This window comes from Phoenix dactylifera, chromosome 3, assembly GCF_009389715.1.
Source record: "Phoenix dactylifera cultivar Barhee BC4 chromosome 3, palm_55x_up_171113_PBpolish2nd_filt_p, whole genome shotgun sequence".
In the NCBI taxonomy this organism is placed as follows: Eukaryota; Viridiplantae; Streptophyta; class Magnoliopsida; order Arecales; family Arecaceae; genus Phoenix; species Phoenix dactylifera.
This window is the reverse complement of record NC_052394.1, coordinates 24,435,954-24,458,887: the sequence shown is the minus strand read 5'-3', so window position 1 is coordinate 24,458,887 and position 22,934 is coordinate 24,435,954. Positions and strand designations below refer to the sequence as shown.

General features: G+C 48.1%; 2 protein-coding genes across 3 annotated transcripts; one reads left to right on the top strand and one right to left on the bottom strand.

Annotated features, from left to right (window-relative positions):
- The first annotated feature begins 2,662 nt into the window (after positions 1-2,662).
- LOC103704027 (putative serine/threonine-protein kinase) lies at positions 2,663-7,687 on the top strand. 2 transcript variants are annotated; one of them, XM_008787148.4, is made up of 7 exons: positions 2,663-3,071; positions 3,387-3,521; positions 5,111-5,235; positions 5,415-5,625; positions 5,722-5,959; positions 6,448-6,598; positions 7,045-7,687. In XM_008787148.4, exons 2-7 carry the CDS (start codon positions 3,398-3,400, stop codon positions 7,399-7,401), a joined length of 1,206 nt encoding a protein of 401 aa, XP_008785370.1. In that variant the 5' UTR covers positions 2,663-3,071; positions 3,387-3,397; the 3' UTR covers positions 7,402-7,687. The 2 variants fall into 2 exon arrangements, with proteins under 2 accessions (XP_008785370.1, XP_026659224.1); XM_026803423.2 differs by having other exon boundaries at positions 3,384-3,521.
- A 1,465-nt stretch (positions 7,688-9,152) lies between these two features.
- Positions 9,153-12,450, bottom strand: LOC103704028 (clathrin light chain 2). Its single transcript, XM_008787149.4, has 3 exons — positions 11,868-12,450; positions 10,967-11,120; positions 9,153-9,723 (listed from the first exon to the last, which is right to left on the bottom strand). Exons 1-3 carry the CDS (start codon positions 12,305-12,307, stop codon positions 9,367-9,369), a joined length of 951 nt encoding a protein of 316 aa, XP_008785371.1. The 5' UTR covers positions 12,308-12,450; the 3' UTR covers positions 9,153-9,366.
- Positions 12,451-22,934: the final 10,484 nt, after the last annotated feature.

Sequence of the window (22,934 nt, the reverse complement as noted above, 5' to 3'; positions counted from 1 at the left end):
TCCCAATCCAAAAAATTTAAATCCATGTAAGGTTCGGGTCGGGTCTGGTTTAAGTCCGTATAAGAATATAAGCCAATATTCTATTGACTTTGCTTGTACTACAAATAACAGTATGTAAGAAATCTCCACTTCCCCAAAATAAGGTTAATAGAGATATAGAAATCAAATGTTGTTGTATAAAGATAACGAATAACTATTTGTTTTGTTTAAAAATGGGTTAATATTTATCATATTTAATATGTAGAACATGCGTGAGATATTATTAGCACAAGCTGACATGACTGAGTTCAGGTACAAACTGAGTTTAGATATTATTAGTTATTTATTGATCCATTATTAGTTTATTAAGCTAATGAGCAAATTGTATAGAACAAAGACTCATGAGGCTCAAGATGCCTGCGAAAGCCCTACTACCACTAAACCTAATACCAAACAAAGACTCGACCCAATGACACTAAAAGGTTGGGTCTACATTGCTAGATAGGCAAAATAAACTTATGGATCTTCACCTGTGTCTGGTATAAGTGACGTTTGCTGTCTTTTTTTAAAGTTGATTTGGTCTGCAACTCTAATTTCACTATGGGCTCGTTTGGTTCGCGGGAAGTATTTTTCCTCCTAGGAATATGATTCCTGGGAATCAGATTCCTAGGAAGAGGATACCTAGGAAAGTACTTTTGACATGTTTGGTTAACCATGGGAAAGTGACTAATTTCCAAAGTGCTTATGTTTGGTTGACCATCCACTTTCCTAGGAAAGTTATGTATAATTCCTATTATGCCCTTAATAAAAATTAGGTCTTTAATGCCTCTTTAATGCTTCTTTAATGCTGAAGGGTGTTTTTGGGAAAAAATAAAAAAGGAGTGATTCCCACCTCATGGGAAAGTAACTTTCCCATGTTTCTCATGGGAAAGACTTTTCCATGAAATGTGGGAATCATATTCCCATGGGAATACAACTTTTCCATCTCTCTCCTTTGAAAACTCCAACCAAACAAGAGGCATTTCATTACTTTCCCGTTGACCACACTTTCCCCCTTCGTTTTCCTGCGAACCAAACGAGCCCTATATGTTGTTGCGTCTGTTGCTTCCTCTTCTTTTTAAGAAAATAAAATTTTTCATACATATTTTTTTCTCTTTTTCTCTAATTCCATCCCAACTAAAAGTAGTCAATGAAAGCATTCGTACTCCTAACAAGCACCAATTTTTTACCTAACCCACATATCTTCATGTAAAAATGCAACCTCATAGTTTGAGACCACCACGAAGCTTGATAATATTATATTATTCCATATTTTTACTCACTGTCAACTTCAGAACAGCGATTAGGAATAGAGAGTTAAGACTCTGAGCCGAGCCTTAAGCACTAGCTAGGCGGATGGGCTTACACCCATGTGGCCTGCGGGCCTAAACGATTTAGCAGGGTTGGGTCTGATCGGGTCGGGTTGTAGGATTGAAAAATCTAAAATTGTCCAAATTTCAAATGGATTGGGTCAGATTGGGTGGGGTCCGAATTTAGAAAATCCAGATTCGATTATGAAAATGGAATAGGTCCAATTTTAGGACCCAACCCATCCCCATGAACCTTTTAAAATGGGTTGGATCTGGTCTAATTGGGTCAGGTCACAGGTCAACCCGACTTATTTGCAGCCTTATGTACCTCATATGTGTCCAGCCATATCTACAAGAAAGGCAATAATGCAGCTAATTGGGTAGTATTTTATGTGGCCGATCGTAGCAACACCATGTTATGGGAGACTCTATCTACGTTACCCTAGCAATTTCGGAAGGATATAGTTGTAATTGATGGTAGTGGATGTATTTACTCAAAGGAGTTGTAAATCGTCTACATTAACGATAAAAAAGAAAAAAAAAGTTTCGGAGCTGAACTAACAAATAGAGGAACATATGGAAGAACCAAGCAAATGTGCGAATTTATCGGGGCCCATTTTATATATATATATTTTTAAATTATAGTTATATGGCTGAAATCAGATCGGATAGGGATTGCATACTAGTATATCCATATTCATATTTGTTTTGTTTAACAAATATAGATACGAATATTAGTCAGATGTAAAAATGCATATCCATATCTGTTTTAAACGGATACGGATACAAATTGCATACGAGAGGCATAGATATAATTTGGATAATTAAATTTTATGTCTCTATAATCAAAAAATATTAGTAAATAAATTAAAATTTAAATTAATAGTATGTTAAATAGATATTTATTTTTAAAAAAAATAAAATTATGAGCGCCCATCTTTGGACAAAAATAAGATGGTTGGCCATCTATATTTATATTTATATTTATATAGATTAAATATTTATCCGGATACAAAAACGGATCTCGGTGGTATATTAACGACGTTCACACCCGTGAGGTCGCTTTCGGTAGCCTCGACGCCGGGTGAGGGTGGCGCGCCGGTCCGAACGGGAAATCGGGACAGGAAATGGAGAGGAGCAGAGAGACAGGCGAGGAGGAGCCCCACCACATTCCACGTCGCATATCCGCCGTTAACCCCATTAAGGGGTTGCCTGATAGCTGGGGCCTGTCCCATGACCGGAGTGCCGACTTTGGAAAGCGATAAGGAAGGAGGAGGCGTCGCTTGTCGTATCTTGCGGGAGCCATTTTCCTTGTCAAATAAAATTTTAAAAAAAATCTCGTGTAGGAGCACCGCACCAACCAACTCAACCGAGTCTTCGTCTCCCCCCACCCACCCGTTCTCTCTCCATGCCTTGTTCTCCTTTCCCAGGATCCCTCGCCCTCTCGGGTTTTGGATGCAATTAGAGCAGAAGAAGAGAATCGAAAGAAAGAAAGAAGGATCGCGGATTAATTAAATTAAGGGAGGAATTTGCCACCCACCATCCGCAGGTCCAGCAGCCACCACCCAGAATACCGCGAATCATCACCATCATCATCATCATCATCATCATCATCAGAAGAAGAAGAAGAAACGCACAGGCGTTCAGAGTCGATCAGGCCATACGCTCGTTTCTCGGAGACCGCGGGAGCGGGAGCTTCCCTATTTTCAGATAGCTCTTGCACCCTCGAGCTCCAAATTAGAGGTTTGGCTTCCTTCCTCGCAATTCTTTTTTCCGTTGCTCGGTTCATGTGCTTCATCATCATCATCATACTTAAGCTCATAAGACACAGAGCTCGGCTTCCTTCTTTGTCGACATCTATGTCCTCCCCATGTTCCATCTGATGCCTTTTCTCTGGAAATTCTTCTTCACGATTCTTGATTTGTCCGGTTTCCCATGATATAATTTTCGGTGGCTTCTGGCAAGCGAACGGAAGTGTATAGAAATGCCAAGCGACAAAGACCCTCGACCTTCGGCTAAAGCGAATTCTCTTCTCTTTTTTTTTTGGTCTTTCAACAGCTTAGCAGTTCATGATCGAAAGCGGCCTGCGAATTAAAGGTCGGCTTGATCGGATGGGAAGAAGGTTCTGCTGCTTTGGTGCAGCACAATCAAGGAAAAGGAAGAATGGTGGTCATCGCACAACATCGGATTCAGGTACGATTCCAGATCATCCACTACCCTCGATGTTGCTCGACTGATAGCTCGCCAGCTTTGCTGTATGTAGTACACCGGTACAGGGTCTCGGATTCTTTCAAGTCTAGGGCTCTGATAGGCTGTCTTGGATGGGATATGTTCGCATATATTCTTTTTTTTTTCTTTTTTGGGTTTAGGTTAACAATTGTAACCTACCTATCTATATGTTCGATTGTTTCTTACAGATTAATGGTAATCAAGAGGCATATGACGCATAGACAAATGAAATGAAACATCTGTTACCATGCACACCAAAAAAATGGCATTGTCAACCCATATACGAAGAATTAGTCCCAGAGCAACTGATCCATCATTAACATAAATTCATATAACTCATAAGCGGATGCCCCATGACCGTGTCTCATTCATTTCCCGGGGTTTCTTTGTTTCATTTTTCAATTTGTTGAGTTAGGGTTAGTCGCGGCTACAGAATAAAAGAAGGTACCTGGTTCATTTAGATTTGGGTTGCAGGATTTTAATTTCTTTCTTATAAATTTAAGATTGTTTTAGCTCAAAATAGTTCAGAAGAATCCTACAGGTACTAGTGAGATGTTGACATATCATAGATCAACTTTATATAAGCTCATGCATGATCAATGTTGCTACTCCTATATTTGAGGTAGGAAATTGTTGTACTTTTACGGGAGAGATTATTGGTAAAATAGAGAGGAATTCTGAGCCTCAAGGCTTTTTAAGATCCAAGAATCATGAGGGTGTTTGAATGTTAGGTGCTATCCAGGCTTTTCTTTGATTTTTTTCCCTTTTAGGTTCTGTAATTACAACTGGAGTATCCTCCTGAGAATAGTTGCTTGTAGGATTGAAAGATAAAATGAGGTCTTTTTGAGTACTCAATTCTTCTACTGGAAAAAATATTTGAAAGCATCAAAAGAAATGTGATCTTTTGGGCCTTTCCCTGGCCAACAATGCCAAACTTACAAACTTAAGTTGGTGTCTTGTAATCTTCGCTTCTAGAGGGTAATGCTCAATCTGAGCTGTTGAATCGTGACAATTCTGGGGCTTCCTGCTTCGCGGGATGATTAGGAGCACAACCAGCACAATTTTCCTTGTGTACTGTAGTCCTCTTCGTAGAATCCCTCCAGTTTTGTTAAACAGAATAGTTATATGATTGGTTTATTGCATGCTAAAGATTTGCAAGAGATGTCATTCACCATTCTAAAATTGGATTCTGGAATTATTCCTTGTATTTCTACTTTCATCTCCATATGATTAGAAACATCAGGGTTGGGGGTGGCTCTCCTTGGAGTAAGGAGTGGGAGGGCCATGAGTTCATGATAGAGTGAAGGGAGGCAGAGAGCAGGACAGCAGACTAAATATTCCAGTAAACAGTCCTTCAACACGTTAAGCCCCTCTAGTTTTGGGGCATTCTGCTATTATATGATGTTTTCTTCTTTGTTAAGTTTGTGTCTTGGAAATATTCTGTGTTCTCATATTATGCTTCTTATTTTTTATTCCTATACTTTCTCTTTATTCTAGATCCTCTTTTATATTTCAGAAAAATTCAGATGTTTTTAACATGAAAGAAAGTGCAGGTGTTGGTTTACCACAGGCACCAAAAAATGTGCGGCTTTTTTCCTATAATGAGTTGAAGTCAGCAGCACGGAACTTTCATCCAACAAACAGAATAGGTCGTGGAGGGTTTGGAGTCGTATATAAAGTGAGACTTTGGAGTTCTGTTGTAGTTGATTACTTTATCATTTTATTCGTCTGTTTATTACTAGTTTGGGTAGCCAAACAATCATTTCGCGATGATGGTTTGTTTTCTACTCAACAAACTGATTTCAGTTCAATGGTTCTTTGTCATATGCTAAGCCGTTGTTGTTATTCTATATGCAGGGAACATTGAGGGATGAAACAGAGGTTGCAATAAAGACACTGTCTGCTGAATCAAAGCAAGGAACGAATGAGTTTCTGACTGAGATTGATATGGTATCAAATATTAGGCATCCTAATCTTGTTCAACTGATGGGGTGTTGTGTTGAAGGCAGGAACAGGATTTTGGTTTATGAGTATCTGGAGAACAATAGTCTAGCAAATGCTCTACTTGGTAATTAAGTAGTGAAATCATCATTTTGAACAGTTCGATTCATAATCTTCGGGAACATGTGACTCATAGTCTCATATAAACCATCTGGAATGTCAGGTCCAGCGAATAAGCGGATTGCTTTGGATTGGCCCAAAAGAGCTGCTATTTGTGCGGGTACAGCTCAGGGTCTTGCATTTCTCCATGAGGAAGCCGAGCCACATATTGTCCATCGAGATATCAAGGCTAGTAATGTTTTACTTGACAAAGACCTAGCCCCAAAAATTGGAGACTTTGGTCTAGCTAAGCTTTTTCCTGACAATGTCACTCACATTAGCACACGTGTGGCAGGAACTATGTAAGTGTTATCTTGACCCTTTTTTGTTTAATTTTGGGGATAGGTACTTAGTAGTTTATTTACTAGATTTTGGTAGGAATTTAGGTGCATTGATTCCTTTCAGTGCGACAGTTAACATTACCTGTAGCTTGATATGCATCTTGCAAGCTGTTTGCACATTCGAGATCTGTTTCTCCAATCATACTGGCTTCATTTGATTAGCTTATAGATCTCAAGCTTAAACTATGAACCCAAGGTGTAACATATATAACTCATCTTCATGAAATTGTTTGATAAGCATTGCCTGAATCTTAATGCTCATCTTGCAAGTTGTTTGTGCATTTAGGATCTGTTTGTCTGATCATGGTGGTTTCATTTGATGAGCTTATAGATTTGAAACTTAAACTTTGAACCCATGGTGTGACATTTGGAATGAGGTCTTGAAATCACCTGCAGATGTAAACATTCCAAGGATTCTGTCTGATCCTGCATTTAAATGGAATCTACAGGGGTTACCTGGCTCCAGAATATGCCTTACTGGGGCAACTAACCAAGAAAGCAGACATCTACAGTTTTGGAGTGCTTGTACTCGAGATAATCAGTGGTAGGTGTGGCAGCAAGTCGATATGGGAACTTGATATGCATACTCTTCTGGAGTGGGTAATCCTCTTAGCTCCTTCCACGTAGTACAGTTAAAGCTCGTTTGGTTTTCAATGGAGTTATCCTTTTTTGAAATATAGGCATTTTTCTTTATTTTATTTTGTATATTAGAAGCATAGGAGTTAGCGACAATTTAGGCTAAATCGGTTAAGGAAAGAGAGAGTGGTATCGGCTGACTTGCGCAGTAGAGATCTTAGGAGGCCTTTGAATGAAGCTTTTCTTAGCATCAGGAGGGCAGGTGAGATAGGGACTACCTGCTAACAGTAGACATGGGTTTCCATGGGAGAATCGGCGGTGAAGGATTCAGTTAACTGTAAGAAAATTTGCTCTGGTATTTAGCAGGTGTTTTATCTAAGCGATTCTTTTCATGCATTGTTTTCACTGGCTGTGGTTGGTTCATCACTCTGATGCATGTGGAATGTATTGAGTGTGTTTGCGCTTTGCAGACATGGAAGCTGCGAGATGAAGATAGGCTGTTGGATATTGTGGATCCGGAACTGGTGGGGTATCCAGAGGAGGAGGTCTTGCGCTTCATCAAGGTAGCATTGTTTTGCACCCAAGCAACGTCGAACCAGAGGCCCTCCATGAAACGGGTTGTAGAAATGCTGTCAGATGAGGTCAGTCTTGATGTTAGAAATCTAATTCAGCCAGGCGTGGTTAAAGACAGAGGTCAGACTCCTGGAAATCCTAGTGGAAGTTCAGGGGGGATTTGGAGGCAAAGAGGCGGCCAGTTGGCCAAGGGATCTTCAGCAATCACTTCCACAAGCGCTGCCATGAGCGTGATTGAGTTGCAGCCTAGATGAGAGATCTGCGGCGGAGAGTCAGATACTTCCCCACTTGGGTTAGCATCTGAGAACATTTTGATATCTGTAGCTAACGAGGCATTGCAGGGCACTTGCTATCGGCTTCTGTGCCATCTCTCTGGGCAGGTCATGTGCATATTCACTGATAATGACCAAATATCATCTTTTTTCCACTGATTCTTTCACACAATAAAAACAAAGTGTTGTTAACATTGTCCGTTATAACTTGCTAATGTATATCTGCAAAGGGAAAATTCCACGATATATTAAGCATGGCAGTCTTGAGCATATATCGTGTGCTACGGCGAGTCTGCTTTCTGCGTGTTGTACATCTGATGGATTTGTTATTTTTTAACACCTTATCTTGTTGCTATGTTGGCCGCCCATAATTTGCAAACATAATTGCTGAAAAGAAGTCGGTGTTGCCCCTTGGAACCAGCTTGACCAAGTGCCAACTTAATGGAGCCCACTCGTTTGTTGTCTGGATAGGAAATATCAGATGGGATTGTTGCACACCTTTATGGTGCTTGGTCGGCAATGATCCCGATGTTGGGCACCCACGAGTTGGCGCTGCTGGATAGCGGAGGAATGATTTCGATCGGCACTCCAACGCTGGCTCCAATCTGAAACAGCAAAAATAAAAAAATCTACCCACCAGAGAGTGTTTGGTAGAGGATCTTCCGATGCCTAAGTCAAATACGGCTCTCAAAAAATAGAAAGAGGCCTGAGAGGAGCAGAGAGAGAGCACAAGAAAGTCGCAAGGAACTTGCCGAGAAAACTTCTGGGAATGCAATATATATACGAGGGTCGGAGCCCACCGCCAGTAATTTGGAGATATACACTGGTTCATAAAGTAATAAACTGCACATTTCGCATGTGAATCACACCCGCGCTTCTCGGTCGTAGAGCTTTGCTTAGGTTTCACATTTGTTAGAAAATAGTTGGCAATCACGGCCGAAGTGTTGTATGGTGAGCCTGTAGCCAGATGATGAGCTTTTATTGATTGATTTACTTTGAAGGTTGGTAGCATGTTTCCAAAAGCACGTGGGTTGAGAAGGATATTAGCATCGCCCCCATTCCTGAAGGTTGTACTCCCACCATTGTCATCAATAACTGTGCGAGGCTAGCAAATTTGACCTGCAGACCAGTCTGAGCTGACCTGCTAGCATTTTTGCTGCGTGGGACGTGAAGATGATCCAACGCAAAGCCCGCGCAAACATTTCCCAGGATCCAGGATGTAGAGAAAACGAGCAACCCCTTTGCTGCTCTGCACCTGTTGCCTTGACCAAGCCCTTTAATTTCCTCCGTCCCCGTCCCCCTAATTCGGAAATCAATTTGATCTAGCATTAACCAAATCGTTGACGGTTACCAAACCATTGAAAGACTATAACACCACATTACCACCTGCATGCTCGTGCGACAAAACTCTAGGATTCCATAATGCCTACAATTAACAGCGGGCTTTATTTGGATTAAAAGACTGAGTGAAACAGAATCCGTGGCAATTAGAGAGCAAGATTTCGTCATCATCAGGCTGGAACAAAAGCTACTAAAATTATTATGTATAAAAAAAAGATATAGATTAAAAATCAATGAGGGATTCAGGATCGCTGAATCTACTTACAGAGCAAATTTATTCGCAGATTCTGAGAGCATCTAAGGAAATTCTCCAGCATAAGAGTCAAAGATTTGTCTAAAAGCATCGGGTTATAATCGGTTCTCTGTTTCTTGAGCTGCATTGCACTTGATCATATCAAAAACCAGACCAGACCAAGCTTTATATAGATATTAAAATAGCATACTACAACACGAGCAATCCTTTTCCACATAAAGACTACTTGACGAACTATGGCACAGAACAGTATTACCTAGGATGGTCAAGGGAGGACAACCAACAAGCATGGCTGCAATTTAGAAGGTTTTCTACTAAGTACACCAAGACATACCAAGCAATCATGAGCAGACTCAAGCAACAGCTACAGCCTCAATAGGAGCAGCAACAGCAGCAGCCTTAGGAGTGGCCAAAGGGGCCACAGCTGTTTTAGCATCATTAGAAGGCATAGTAGGTGCTGCTGCAGGGACAGGTTTCATGTGTGGAGGTGGGGAGTGCTTAAGCTTCAGCAGTATCTGGCGCATTCTTGAAAGATCGGTAGGCTTCCCAGGTTTTGGGCCCTGGATTACAAGAACTGATGGTTTCTTCTCCTCTTTCTTTCCTTTTTTCTTCTCTAGTGCTGGCACCTCACGTGGAATAAGCTCTGCAATTGTCTTCCAGTAATTCTTGTCCGCCTCAGCATGAAATTTTGCTTGATTGGCCACAAAGAGCTAACATCCAGTGATATTCAACAAATGCATCAGAAAAACAACGGGCAGAATGTTCAAGTTTACAGTGTCAAAATTCTAAAACAGGACTGATTGGGAATAACATATTAACATGGTTTTAAATTTATATGGACCTTAAGTACTGTAACCTAACAATGAACTAGCCTTGCCAGCTTATAGACATAGTTTTGCCGTGTCTTTGGTCTATACCACATACATGCAAACCAACTCAAATCGTATGCCACTTCCTCTATCTAATCATTACCACTACAATGGCCTCAGAATTAATTTAATAAAATGTCTCAGTTCTAACTGCTAGTCTCATAACTTGCAGCAAAACTGAACAACATTTACCCTGCTCTATCCCTATTTGAGACATTTTGTGCACGTCTAGCTATGCCAGCAAAACTACGTATTTCAAATCTTTTGTCCTGAACACTAGCTACATCTTTGACTCTAGCTATAACCCCACTAAAGCTGAATACATTTCTTTATCTTGTTTAGCCATTTTCTCTCTTCCTTTAGTCTCATGAATTCCCAAAATTCCATTGTCACATTTTTCCCTGATGTCATAAGCCAACATAAATATGAATCGGAGAGAATCTACATCTGCATTAATATCAATACTTATTGCATCTAAAACAAGCATAAATGGGATGAGCTCTTAATTAAGGCCCACCATGCTGACCGTCCTCTAACTCTCTCCATGGGCAAATGTACATTTCTAATTTCCATGGGCCTGTGACATGCATGTATCAGACATTTTGTTGCAGAAAGTGAATAATAACAAAATCAATCTACTAGGCTTGGACAACTTAATTGCAAAGATAAACTTGTAATTCAGAAAGAAATCAATGAGAGGGAGAGAGGGATATGTTGGTGATAATCTTAACATGCAATAGCTGCAGAAAAATAAAACAGGAAGGAGATATACAAAAATTGCTGCCAGAAAGGATAATAACCAACAAACTGGTCAAGTGGATGGTATGTCTTAATAGCAATGTTTCGATTTATGGTCAAATTCTATGTGCATAATTGTTGAATAACCATCATTTGAGAATATTCTACAAGCATCAGGATATGCAAGAACTGATGGATTTTAAAAGAACAATTTTTTCATGCAATATCATAAAACTTTGGTAAAGGATACCTAAAAGAGTGCCCTAAGAGCCATGAATTTGTTGGTTCAGTTTTCAGATTCCAGCATTTTGTGGAAATAGTATTTAACAACATTCGGTCCACTCACCTTCTCCTTCTCCCTGTTATTGGCTTTATTAGTTTCACAGTTAAGTTTTCTCCCCCTCAGGAAATCAGCTTTGTAATCTTCAGCTTCCTCCCTGATCTGGTTGACCGACTCTTTCTCCCTCCTTTCCTTTTCTTGAATTTGTAAAGCATTTTGCCTGCCAGTCAACAAATGTGATAAGGAGGTTATAAGTTTATGCACCATGGCCACCATCCAAACTTTCTCCCCACCGACAATGGGGGCAAACTAGATTTCTAACATATAAGATAAAGTGCCATGGTTACAAGTACATAACAAACAGAATTCCAGTCCCAAATGGAGGAAAAATCAAGCAGAACTTATAGAGAGGAGAAAATAGTATACGCCAGAGGCTTACCATCTTTGCCGGCATCCATATCTCAAGAAAACAATAGAGAGCAAATACCATATAACATCTCACATGAAGAACACAAACCGTCAACGGGGCAAACTAGCGATGATCCTCTACCTTGAGGTAGTAAGTTCTTATCCAAGGTCAGCTCGTGGAGCTAAGAAAAACTTTTAGTCGTTGGTTTTCACTTCGATCGAAAAATTCAGGTGCATGAACCTCAAGTGTTCATTCAACTTGTTCTTTTCCGTTGCTTTATTTTTTTAAGGATCGTAATCAGATCTCACATAAGAAGGTCCCAGATAGATAGAGCTATGATAATTAAACACTAGCGGCGATTACATGTGGCTAGTGCAAAGAGGCCCGGTCCGCTGGCCAGCTAGTACTAATCAAATGGCATCGATATGAAGGAGAAGAAAAAAGAAACAGAAGAAAGAAACTCGAGATGGACCAGATCACACGGAACCGATATCAGATCGACAGAATCGAACAACAAAACAGATGAGAATAGAGAAGGATAGAAGGGGAAAATCTCACCGTCTCCATTCTCGGAGTATAGAGCCCTCTTCGGGCCCCATCTCCGCCGGCGGAGGCAGGATCGGCCCATCGGGGGCAGAGAAGGCCCCACCGAAAGCCCTTCCGTTAATCTCCAGCGAGAGCGGGGAGAATCCCTGAGGATCGGCGGCGGCGTAGATCGGCGGCGGGGACGGGGTCTCCGGGATGGCGGAGGGGGGCGGGAAGGATCCGTCGTCCGCGTAGGGGGATGGGGGAGCGAAGATCGGAGGGACGGCGTCGTCCTTGAGGAGGGAGTCTTCGGCGTCGTCGTCGGGGGAGAAGGCGTCGAAGCGCTGGGAGGGGAGGCGAGGGTCGTAGCCCAAATAGCTGTCGTCGTCGTCGAAGGGGTGAGTCGTGGAGGCGGGGGGCCGGGTGGGCGAGTCCGTGCCCGTACCGAACGAATCGGCGAAGGCGCCGGACATCGTGCTCTCTCTCTCTCTCTCTCGCTCTCTATTTCTCAGCCGGAACCCGTCTCCTCCTCTCTCTCCTCTTCGCGCAGGAGAAGGCGCGGCTCCTCGGCTCCCCTGCGTGCGCGTCTCGCCTCTTCTTTTGCCAGCCAGTAGAACGCCCGGTGACTTTGAATTTTAGGCACCAAGCCCGTGGGTGGGAGGGGGGCCCAGTGCAGTGTCGGACAGGGTGTGCTACGCTTCGCCTCCACGTGGATCTCAGCATCTTCCGTACGGATGGTGCCGCCGTCTGGTGCAGGGGCAATTTTATCGGTGCTGATAAACAGCTCTCTTTACGAGATTCCCTCGCACTTCCGTTCCATCAAGCATCGGGATGCCATGTGAAGACTCGATAACCTTAATTACCGACGATTCGTTTGGTTGGCAAGAACCAACTAACGGAAAAAAAAAAAACATTCGCTGAGACATCAAAATTTGTAGGTAAAATATTTTTAAAAAAAATCAATTTTTTTAAAAAAATTAATAAAAAAATTTGCAAACCAAACGAGCTTCAAAAGAGACCGATAAGCTTCACCACATGAGTACGAGTAAGTGCCAAAAAAAATTATGTTATCCAACATTCCTGATACAAAATTTTTGAATTAAAATTTTATCCGTGACGGAAGAACTCTGTCGTGGCATACCAAACCGACGATTATGGTTATGGATATGGCATAACAGGGATGTGCAGTCCATTGCTCTTTTTATATATCCTTCTATCATCATATAGCTAGTAGAAATAGTATGCGACGCCACCAAGGTGGTAACCTAGTGGTACTGGACAGCAATTCTAACCACAAGATCCCAAGTTCGAATCGCTGCGGCGACGATTAAATTGTGGACCGGAGCTCACTACTTTGGCCACTGCTTGGACTTGTGGTGTAAGACCGCTCTTGAACCGCTAGTAGCCGGGGTGGTGCCGGGTGTGACGTACTCATACGTGGGACTCGAGCCCACGGGTGGGGAGGGTATGAGTAAAACCGGTCGGGGTGCCCAACACACGGCCATTTCTGCCCGCATCGAACATTCTCCTGGCGGGGCGGGGGCCCAGTGGGGGATGCTACGCGGGGGTGGGCTTGTCCCTTCCTCCCCCCTATCCCTATTTTCTTTAGCAAAAAAAAAAAGAAGAAATAGTATGCGACTGATTGGGCCCTCCGACTTAGAAGCGACTGAGCTGATTGAAGGAGCCAATCAAGCTAGGTTGGAGGCTCGATCATATAATCATATTAAAAGCTTTTTGCAGCAGCATGAGAGCCTTAAAGCTCTTTAAGTGGTCTATCAAATATGAGGTGTCGTTATAGTGTTCAAATTGAGGTATCTTGAACCTCTCATCTAGGAGCTCCTTCGTAGTTTTTCTACTGAAAACGGGCTCATTGGTGACATCCAGATCATCGCCTATTTCAATGTTCCTTCCCCTCGACACCTCAAACTTTTTGTTCATCTCCTTGATCTTGTGGTCGAGGCCGGTCTCCCTCTTGGAAAGCCTCTCCGGTCGGCACAAAGAGGACTGACCAGGAATAGAACCTATCTCATAGCGGATGCTCATGCGGTTGCATCATCGGCCTTGCCCGGGATTTTTGAAGCAAGGATGGCTACTATTCTACGTCAAGCTATTTGAGTCGCTCAACTTATTGGCTGACAGGTTGGCCATTTGCTGATGCAGATTCTACATCGTGTTTGTGAAGTTCTGCACCTATTGGATAAAACAAATTGAATTGCTTGACATTAATAGCCCTTGGGGTAGGCTGAGGGTCCTGAGGAGGTCTAGGCCACCGAGAGTTGCAACGAAGCCATGAGACTTTGGCTAGATGTTCTGCAGAGCCTGGTGGATAATTTCTTTGTTATTGTTTTTTTGGACATTATGGCTTCAAACCTTTTTTCAATTCTTACAGAGGACACCAAGCTATTGTCGCCAAAACTTAACCCAACACTGTTGAAGATTTGATGATTGTTGATAGGTTTAATCGGAGAGAGAGAGAGCTCTAACCTACACAATAAGAGAAGAGCAGAGAAACGAAGATTACTGTAGTTGATCCGGCATGGAGCCCTCCAATGCATAAGTCAGACAAGGTTTTGGTGGAACAAGAGAGCAGAAGAAGGTCCGAAGAGCAGATTAGAAGAGTAGAGGTATGGGTGATTTAAAATGAGGATGATCCGTACTTAGGTCCCTAGCCCTAGTTTTTGTAGAGGAGGCATAGTTCCGTCAGGTTGGATTCCAAAATCAGGAGAAAAGCGACAATAGTCTTCTCTTATCTAGATCTATTGAATTGTACAGAGCAGCAAGTGGCCTTCCTAATCTTGACCTATCTAGAATTCAAATTGGTTTGAATATAGTTTTACCACATGCCATGCTGTTAGTAGGCGCAAAATTCAGGCTGTAACTGTTGTTGGGGGTTGAATCTAGGCTACATCACTCACCATATTATATACATTATAGAAAAAATGGAACAATGGATCTTTAACAATATACAAAATAATAGCACCGCCATTGTTATAAAATTTATCAATCCTTTTCTCTCCCAAACCTCTACTCCCGGAGATAAAATGGAAGTTGATATGGTGTACATTTGTCAACCCGACCTCGGTATAAATCGAAGTGCCCAATCTTGGCATTGCCTGAAGTGTTTTATGTTGGTGCTAGCCGAAGTGCCATTTTGGTCTGACCGAGAAATGAAGAACAACCATGTGTCTTCTATTGAAGTCTGCTGGAGGGCAATTAATGTCCATTAAGAACATAACTACAATCTCGATGGTGGTTTTGACAGCTTGGCCATTTTTGCACGAATGAAATGGTTGTTACTGTTATGGGGGAATTGAGCCGCCATGCCCCACGTGATCGGCACGCGTATCCAGGAAAGCTACGGCTGCCCTATGATCCAGCACTCCGACCCCGAGTCGGACCTCCTCGGCTCCGCAGCCCGACCCCGGGTCGGCTGCCCTATGATCCAGCACTCCGACCCCGAGTCGGACCTCCTCGGCTCCGCAGCCCGACCCCGGGTCGGCTGCCCTATGATCCAGCACTCCGACCCCGAGTCGGACCTCCTCGGCTTCGCAGCCCGACCCCAGGTCGGCTGCCCTATGATCCAGCATTCCGACCCCGAGTCGGAGATCTTTTGATAACGACAGGCTATTCTCCAGAGGCACGCCGCGGCCTCCTGCTCCACTACTCCCTGCAACGGCTGTACCCGATGCTGCCCACGATCTCCTGTATCGACCGTACAAAGCGGAGCTCCACTACGCCCTGCCATGACCGTACCCGGCGCTGCTCCACGACGCCCCGTAACGGCCATGTCAGTAGCCATTCTATCGTGCCCCACGACGACAAACCCCCCTGAGAGACCTCCCAGCCAGGTATATATGCGGCTGGGGGGAGAAGGGTGGGGGTAAGCAATACCTCCCAGAGCACTCTCTCCCACTTGTGATTATCATCTCTCCTCCTCCAATCTCCTCTGACTTGACCGTCGGAGGGCCATCACCACCCTGGTGGTGGTGCAAGGCTTGTTTGCAGGTTCCTTGGCGGAAGGTGGGGCGCAACCAGCACCAACCAAGACAACTTAGGCGGAACCCCGTTCACACCGTCGTGTCAATCGTTCTCGGTTTGGACCACCAGCAACAGTTGGCGCTAGAGGAAGGGCCGAATCTCAGAACGATCGTAATGGCACGGCGAGGTGGTCGCGGAGCTTCCAATGCTTCCGGTCGCGGAGCCTCTCGCGCCTCTGGCCGGGAGGCTGCTGCGTCCCCAACACACTCTCAGCAGCATTCCACCGCTTCTCCTCCCATTCAGACGGTCGAACCTACTCAGTTCGACCAGCTAGCCCAGCAGGTTCGCACCCTCGCGGAGGCAGTGCAGAATCTGCAGGGTGTGATCTCTCGGGTGCCGCAGCGGGCTCAGGAGCCGCTGCTCCCCGAGCACTCGCCTCTTCCTCACAACCCGCGCTCCTTCCTCTCCCATGGAGAGGAGCGCCGGCGCGGGGAGGATTCTCGAGTGCGGTCCATTCTGCCAGGACCTTCTCATCGGAGCTGCGCGGGGTACGAGAGGCGGACCCGGGCGCGTTCTCAGACACCCCAGTCCTCGAGGGGCCCGCACTCCAGTCGGTCCCCCTCGCGCCGCTCCTTGTCTCCCACCCACCGGTCGCGCTCCCTGGACCGGCGGGTGGACGATCTCCACAGACAGCTCCAGGTCCTGAAGGGCCACTCCAAAGATCCCTTCGCCGACTTGGAAATCTCCTCCCAGCCGGCGCTTGCCTCAAGGATCCTGCGAACCCTAAACCCGCCGGGGTTCAAAATGCCGGCGATCGAACCCTACGACGGGGCGGCGGACCCACGGGACCACGTGGAGAGTTTCAGGACTCTTATGCTCCTCCATGGAGCATCGGATCCTCTCCTCTGCAAGGCCTTCCCGGCGACCCTCCGCGGCCCGGCAAGGGCGTGGTTCGCCGGCCTGGAGGCTAATTCCATCCAGTCCTTCCACCAGTTCACCCGTCTCTTCATCAGCCATTTCGCCGTCAGTAGCCGGCGAAGACTGGTCTCCGACTCCCTCTTCGATGTCCGGCAGAACGAGGGAGAGAGCCTGCGGGATTATCTCACCCGCTTCAACAAGGCAACACTGGAGGTCCGGAATTTGAGCCAGGAGGTGGCTCTCTCAGCCCTGAAGCGAGGCTTCCGGAAGGGCAGACTCACCTTCTCCCTGGACAAACGTCTTCCGCGGAGCTTCCCGGAGCTGTTGTCTCGGGCAAACCAGTATGCAGACGCCGAGGAGGCAGCCTCCCACCGGAACAAGGAGGCCGCCGAAGCCCCTCTAAAGCCCGGGAAGAAAAGGCGAAAAGAGGCACCCCAGAGGAGGAGCCCGACGCCTCAACGCCGGCGCAGAAGCCCGTCACCAGCAAGGAACCACGGCGCCACACGCCCTCGTTCTCCGCACCGACGCTTCAACCGGTACACCCCACTCCTGGCCCCCCGGGCCCAGATCCTCATGGAGGTCAAGGGGCGGGAGGACCTCCCGGTCCCGAGGCAGATGAAGAAGATCCCTGGGAGGAAGCCTTCTCGGGCGTACTGTGAGTACCACCGAGACCACGGCCACGATACCGAAGACTGCTTCCAGCTTCGGGACGAGATCGAGGCTCTCATTCGCCGAGGACGTCTCGGTCGATATGTAAACGACCGACGTCCCCCCGCAGACCCGCGTCCAGCCAACCCGGCCCCTCAGGAGCCTCGGGAGCAGAATCGACCCGTTGCGGGAGTGATCCACACCATCACTGGGGGCTGCTCTCGGCCCGTGAGGAACGCAGGGGGCTCGGCGGAAGTATCAGGAGTGGCCGTCGCGAAGAGGCAGCGGGTCGGAAATGTAATCACTTTTTGTGATGAAGATGTAAAGGGGGTTCAGACTCCCCACGATGACGCCATGGTGATCTCTCTCACTATGGCGGACTATGATGTAAGGCGTGTTCTTGTGGATAGTGGAAGCTCAGCTGATATTTTGTATTACGAGGCCTTCCAAAAGATGGGCTTTTCCCGACAATTGTTGCACAAAACATCCACCCCCCTCATAGGATTCACTGGAGACGCTATCTCGGCCGAAGGTGTCATCGAGCTGCCTGTGACTGCGGGCATTGCACCCGCAGAAGCCACGGTGCGGCTCGGGTTCTTGGTCGTCCGTGTCCCCTCGGCCTACAACGCTATCCTCGGACGACCCGGACTGAACGCCCTTCGCGCGGTGGTTTCTACCTACCATTTGCTCATGCGGTTCCCCACAGCGGCCGGGATTGGAGAGGTCCGAGGTGACCAGCCGACCGCACGGCAGTGTTTCCTAGCAACTCTCAAAGGGAAGAAGCCCATGGAGGCCCTAAGCGTCGAGTCACTTGACGCCAGAGACGAAGTGGCCTTGCGGCACGGGGAGCCGGCCGAGGGCGTAATCGAAGTTCCCCTCGAAGAAGGCCGCCCGGACCGCACGGTCCGGGTCGGTGCCAACCTCGACTTGGAAGCTCGGCTCCGGTTAGTGGAATTCCTCCGAGCCAATGCAGATGTGTTTGCCTGGTCGGCGGCCGATGTACCTGGGATCGACCCGGAGGTCGTTTCTCACGCCCTCAACGTCGACCCGACCCACCGACCAGTAAAGCAAAAGAAGAGACACTGTGCCCCGGATCGGATCCGGGTGGTCGACCAGGAGGTAGACAAACTCTTGGAGGCAGGTTTCATAAGAGAGGTGAGCTACCCCGAGTGGCTGGCAAACGTCGTACTTGTCCGGAAGGCGAGCGGGAAGTGGAGGATGTGCGTCGACTACACCGACCTGAACAAGGCGTGCCCCAAGGATAGCTTTCCGCTTCCACGGATAGACCAACTGGTCGACGCGACTTCCGGATATCAGCTACTGTCTTTTATGGACGCCTTCTCCGGCTACAACCAAATAATGATGGCTCCACAGGACGAGGAGAAAACTGCCTTCATAACAGACCGGGGGCTGTACTGTTACAAGGTAATGCCCTTCGGTCTGAAGAACGCTGGCGCCACTTACCAGCGCCTCGTCAATAAAATCTTCAAGGAGCAGATCGGCCGGAATATGGAGGTGTACGTGGACGATATGCTGGTAAAAAGCCGCCATGCAGACCAGCACATTGCAGATCTGGAGGAGACTTTCACCACCTTGCGAAAGTTTCGCATGAAGCTAAACCCAGCGAAGTGCGCTTTTGGTGCTTCGGCCGGGAGGTTCCTCGGTTTCATTGTCAACCAGCGCGGGATCGAGGCCAACCCGGACAAGATCAAAGCCATCCAAGATATGTCCCCTCCGACCAAAGTGAAGGAGGTTCAGGAGCTCGCTGGAAGGGTCGCCGCGCTCGGACGATTTGTGGCAAAGTCGGCCGAACGCTGCCAACCATTCTTCAAGGTGTTGAAGCGCCCAAAAGACTTCCTCTGGACGGCCGAATGCCATGCGGCGTTCGACCAGCTCAAGGAGTACATGGCGTCTCCTCCCCTGCTGTCCAAGCCGCAAGAGGGGGAGATGCTCTACCTTTACCTGGCGGTCTCCCCAACCGCAGTCAGCGCAGTACTGGTTCGGGAAGAGGCAAGACTTCAGAAGCCTGTATACTACATCAGCCGAGTCCTCCGGGATGCCGAGACGCGGTACACGAAGGCTGAGAAGATCGCCTTCGCGCTGCTGACTGCGACCAGGAGGCTTCGCCCCTATTTCCAGGCTCATTCTGTCACCCTTTTGACCGATCAACCACTGCGGCAGATTCTCAGCAATCCAGAGAATGCGGGACGGCTGGTGAAGTGGGCAGTAGAACTTGGTGAGTTCGACATCCGCTACCAGCCCCGACCAGCCATCAAGGCCCAGGTACTCGCGGACTTTCTCGCTGAGTGCACTGTGCAGGAGGCGGAACCTAAGCCGCCGGAGACACCCAGCCTCGATCTCCCGATCTGGACGCTCCACATTGACGGGTCGTCGAACCCTGAAGGTGGAGGGGCTGGGCTGGTCCTCACCAATTCCGATGGAGTGATAGCCGAGTATGCCTTGAGGTTCGGATTTCCAGTGACCAACAATGAGGCGGAGTACGAGGCCCTAGTCGCGGGACTCAAACTCGCCAAGGAGCTCGGCATCCGGCGTCTGAAAGTCTTCACCGACTCCCAGCTGGTGGTCGGGCAGGTTCGAGGGGAGTTCGAGGCGCGGAGCCCGACCATGCAGAGCTACGTCCGGAAGGTGCAAACACTCATTCCCGACCTCGGCAGTGTTGACATTCAGCAGGTCCCGAGGAGCGAAAATGCCAGGGCCGACAGGTTGTCCCGCCTAGTGGACGCAGACGCGCACAACTTGTCGAGGGCAATCTACCTGGAGACCCTGGATGCCCCGAGCATTGACGGGGCTGGAGCGGTGATGGCAATTGATCCGGAGCCGTCTTGGATGGACCCGCTCGTCGCCTACCTCGCCGAAGGAATCCTCCCTGAAGACGAAGATCAGGCCCGGCGGCTTGTAAAGAAGTCCGCCCACTACGTACTTTATGAAGGGAGGCTGTATCGGACCTCGTTTACCGCCCCCCTCTTAAGGTGCCTCCGCCCCGCGGAAGCGGCCTACGCCCTCGGCGAAGTCCACGAAGGCATCTGCGGATCGCACTTGGGGGCTAGGTCCTTGGCGCATAAGATCATGAGGCAAGGCTACTATTGGCCGACCTTGATGGAGGACTCGAAGGACCACGTGCGGAAATGCGACGCCTGCCAGCGCCACGCCAACGTCCAGAGAGTCCCCTCTGTCCCCTTGGCGCCAATCACCGCGCCCTGGCCCTTCGCACAATGGGGAATGGATATCCTCGGACCATTCCCCGTCGCTTCGGCCCAGCGGAAATCTTTGATTGTCGCCATCGACTACTTCACCAAGTGGGTGGAGGCAGAGCCACTGGCCACCATCACGGAGGCACAAGTCCGGAAGTTCGTGAAGAAGAACATCATTGTCCGATTTGGAGTACCTCGGGTCCTCATCTCGGATAACGGTCGACAGTTTGATAACAAGCACTTCCGGGACTTCTGCGAGGAATTCGGGATCGAGCATCGGTTCACATCCGTGTCGCATCCCCAAACCAACGGCGAGGCCGAGGTCACAAATCGGACAATCCTCCAAGGTATCAAAGCGCGGATCGGCCGGACGGGGCAAGCTTGGGTCGAGGAACTCGAGAATGTCCTTTGGGCGTATCGGACCACACAACGGACTCCTACTGGAGAGACGCCTTTCAGCCTAACCTATGGCACGGAAGCCGTTGCCCCCGTGGAGCTCGGACTCCCCTCGCCTCGGGTGGCCGCGCACCGACCCGAGGCCAATTCAGAGCAACTCCGAGGGAACTTGGATCTCTTGGAAGAGGCAAGGGAAATGGCTCAGGTACGGATGGCAATGTATCAGCAGAGGGTGGCCCGATATTACAACTCCAAAGTCCGACCGAAGCTTTTCAGAATTGGAGATCTGGTGCTGAGGCGAGCTAAGGCATCTCAACCTACGGAAGGTGGGAAGCTAGCGCCAAATTGGGAAGGCCCGTATAAAGTTCGTTGGGTAAACCGACCTGGCTCCTACCAGTTGGAAGCCCTAGATGGCCGAGAAATTCCAAGGGGCTGGAATTCCGCTAACCTGCGGATGTATTACCAGTAGAACAACAAGGCCAGAAAGACAATTTAAAAAGGTGCAATACTTTTCATTTCAATAATTTCTGGTTACAGTGGCGTGCTCGTGTGATTACAAGAAATTCCCAGAGGGGAATTAGGGAGTAAAGAAAGTAAAGAAGAGGTGGGGACCCAAACCCTCAACCCAGGGCGGCTGCAGTCCCACCAGAAGTGGGTGCTTCTAACCGGAGGCGCCATCCAGCACCTCACCAAAAAGAGGAGGAGCCGCCGCAGAAGAAGCTCCCGCTGCCCCCAGGGGAACGCCGCCTCCAAAGGATATTCCCATCTTCCCCAGTGGTAGGGAAGAGAAGGGATTCGAGGGGGAAGAGTATACGGAGGCGCGGTCCCGGATTGAGCGTCCGGCGCAGAGCTCAACCGGGAGGCTGAACTTCAAGGAGGGGAGATGTGATCCCGGATGAAACGCCTAGAGCGGAGTTCCGCCGGGGAGACCCTCCTTGTTGATCCCAGATGAAACGGCTAGTTGGCTGAAGTTGTAAGGGGAGCGCCTCCCCTTTCCTTCGACAGGAGTCTCTCAGTCATATGCCAAGGAGGAGGTCCGCGATCCATGGCAACCTGCAGCTCCGGCTTGGCAAATTCCATCGTACCTGCACCTGTATTTATAGCCAAGCTGCGGCCCCCTGGTAGTTCCGATACGGGTGGCTCCAATAAATGCAGGCGCACTGAATCCGGAGCCGTTCCGGCTCCCGAGGCGTATCTCTCCGCGATTTCCTAAGCGTCATTCTCCTTAAATCGCATTCTTTGTGCAGGACGATCCGGGTGACGTATACCCCTAGGTCCACGTGTCTCCGCTCGCGCCCAGGCCGCATCCTCCTCGAAGAACCCGCGTATCGCGGCCGCTCAACTAACACTCCTCACCAGCAGCAACTGGCGATCCGATTTCCCAGGTAACGCATTAATTAGCATTTAATACCCTTCTCGTGTTCCCCCCAGGCAACGCTTGGAGGAGAGGAGAAACACGGTCGCGGCTGGGCACAGAGAAACCCCGATGGGCGGCGAGCGACAAGTGGCCGACCAACGAGTGGAATTTCCCTGAGGCTTGACAACCCTCAGATGCCTGGCTAACCCGATGATCATCCCGGGAGCAGACTAGCCGGAAGCCCCGACCGGTCGCCTCGGCTTGCGCCAGCCTAGGCCGACCAACGAGTGGAATTTCCCTGAGGCTTGACAACCCTCAGATGCCTGGCTAACCCGATGATCATCCCGGGAGCAGACTAGCCGGAAGCCCCGACCGGTCGCCTCGGCTTGCGCCAGCCTAGGCCGACCAACGAGTGGAATTTCCCTGAGGCTTGACAACCCTCAGATGCCTGGCTAACCCGATGATCATCCCGGGAGCAGACTAGCCGGAAGCCCCGACCGGTCGCCTCGGCTTGCGCCAGCCTTGGCCGACCAACGAGCGGAATTTTCCTGAGGCTTGACAACCCTCGGATGCCTGGCTAACCCGATGATC

Excerpts from the sequence above, each read along its gene's own strand:
- LOC103704028 (XM_008787149.4), bottom strand. The coding sequence starts at position 12,307 with ATGTCCGGCGCCTTCGCCGATTCGTTCGGTACGGGCACGGACTCGCCC. Across the intron at positions 11,121-11,867 it reads ATACTCCGAGAATGGAGACG|GCAAAATGCTTTACAAATTC; the intron begins GTGAGATTTTCC and ends GTTGACTGGCAG. Across the intron at positions 9,724-10,966 it reads ATAACAGGGAGAAGGAGAAG|CTCTTTGTGGCCAATCAAGC; the intron begins GTGAGTGGACCG and ends ACTGGATGTTAG.
- LOC103704027 (XM_008787148.4), top strand. The coding sequence starts at position 3,398 with ATGATCGAAAGCGGCCTGCGAATTAAAGGTCGGCTTGATCGGATGGGA. Across the intron at positions 5,626-5,721 it reads TCTAGCAAATGCTCTACTTG|GTCCAGCGAATAAGCGGATT; the intron begins GTAATTAAGTAG and ends CTGGAATGTCAG. Across the intron at positions 5,960-6,447 it reads ACACGTGTGGCAGGAACTAT|GGGTTACCTGGCTCCAGAAT; the intron begins GTAAGTGTTATC and ends TGGAATCTACAG.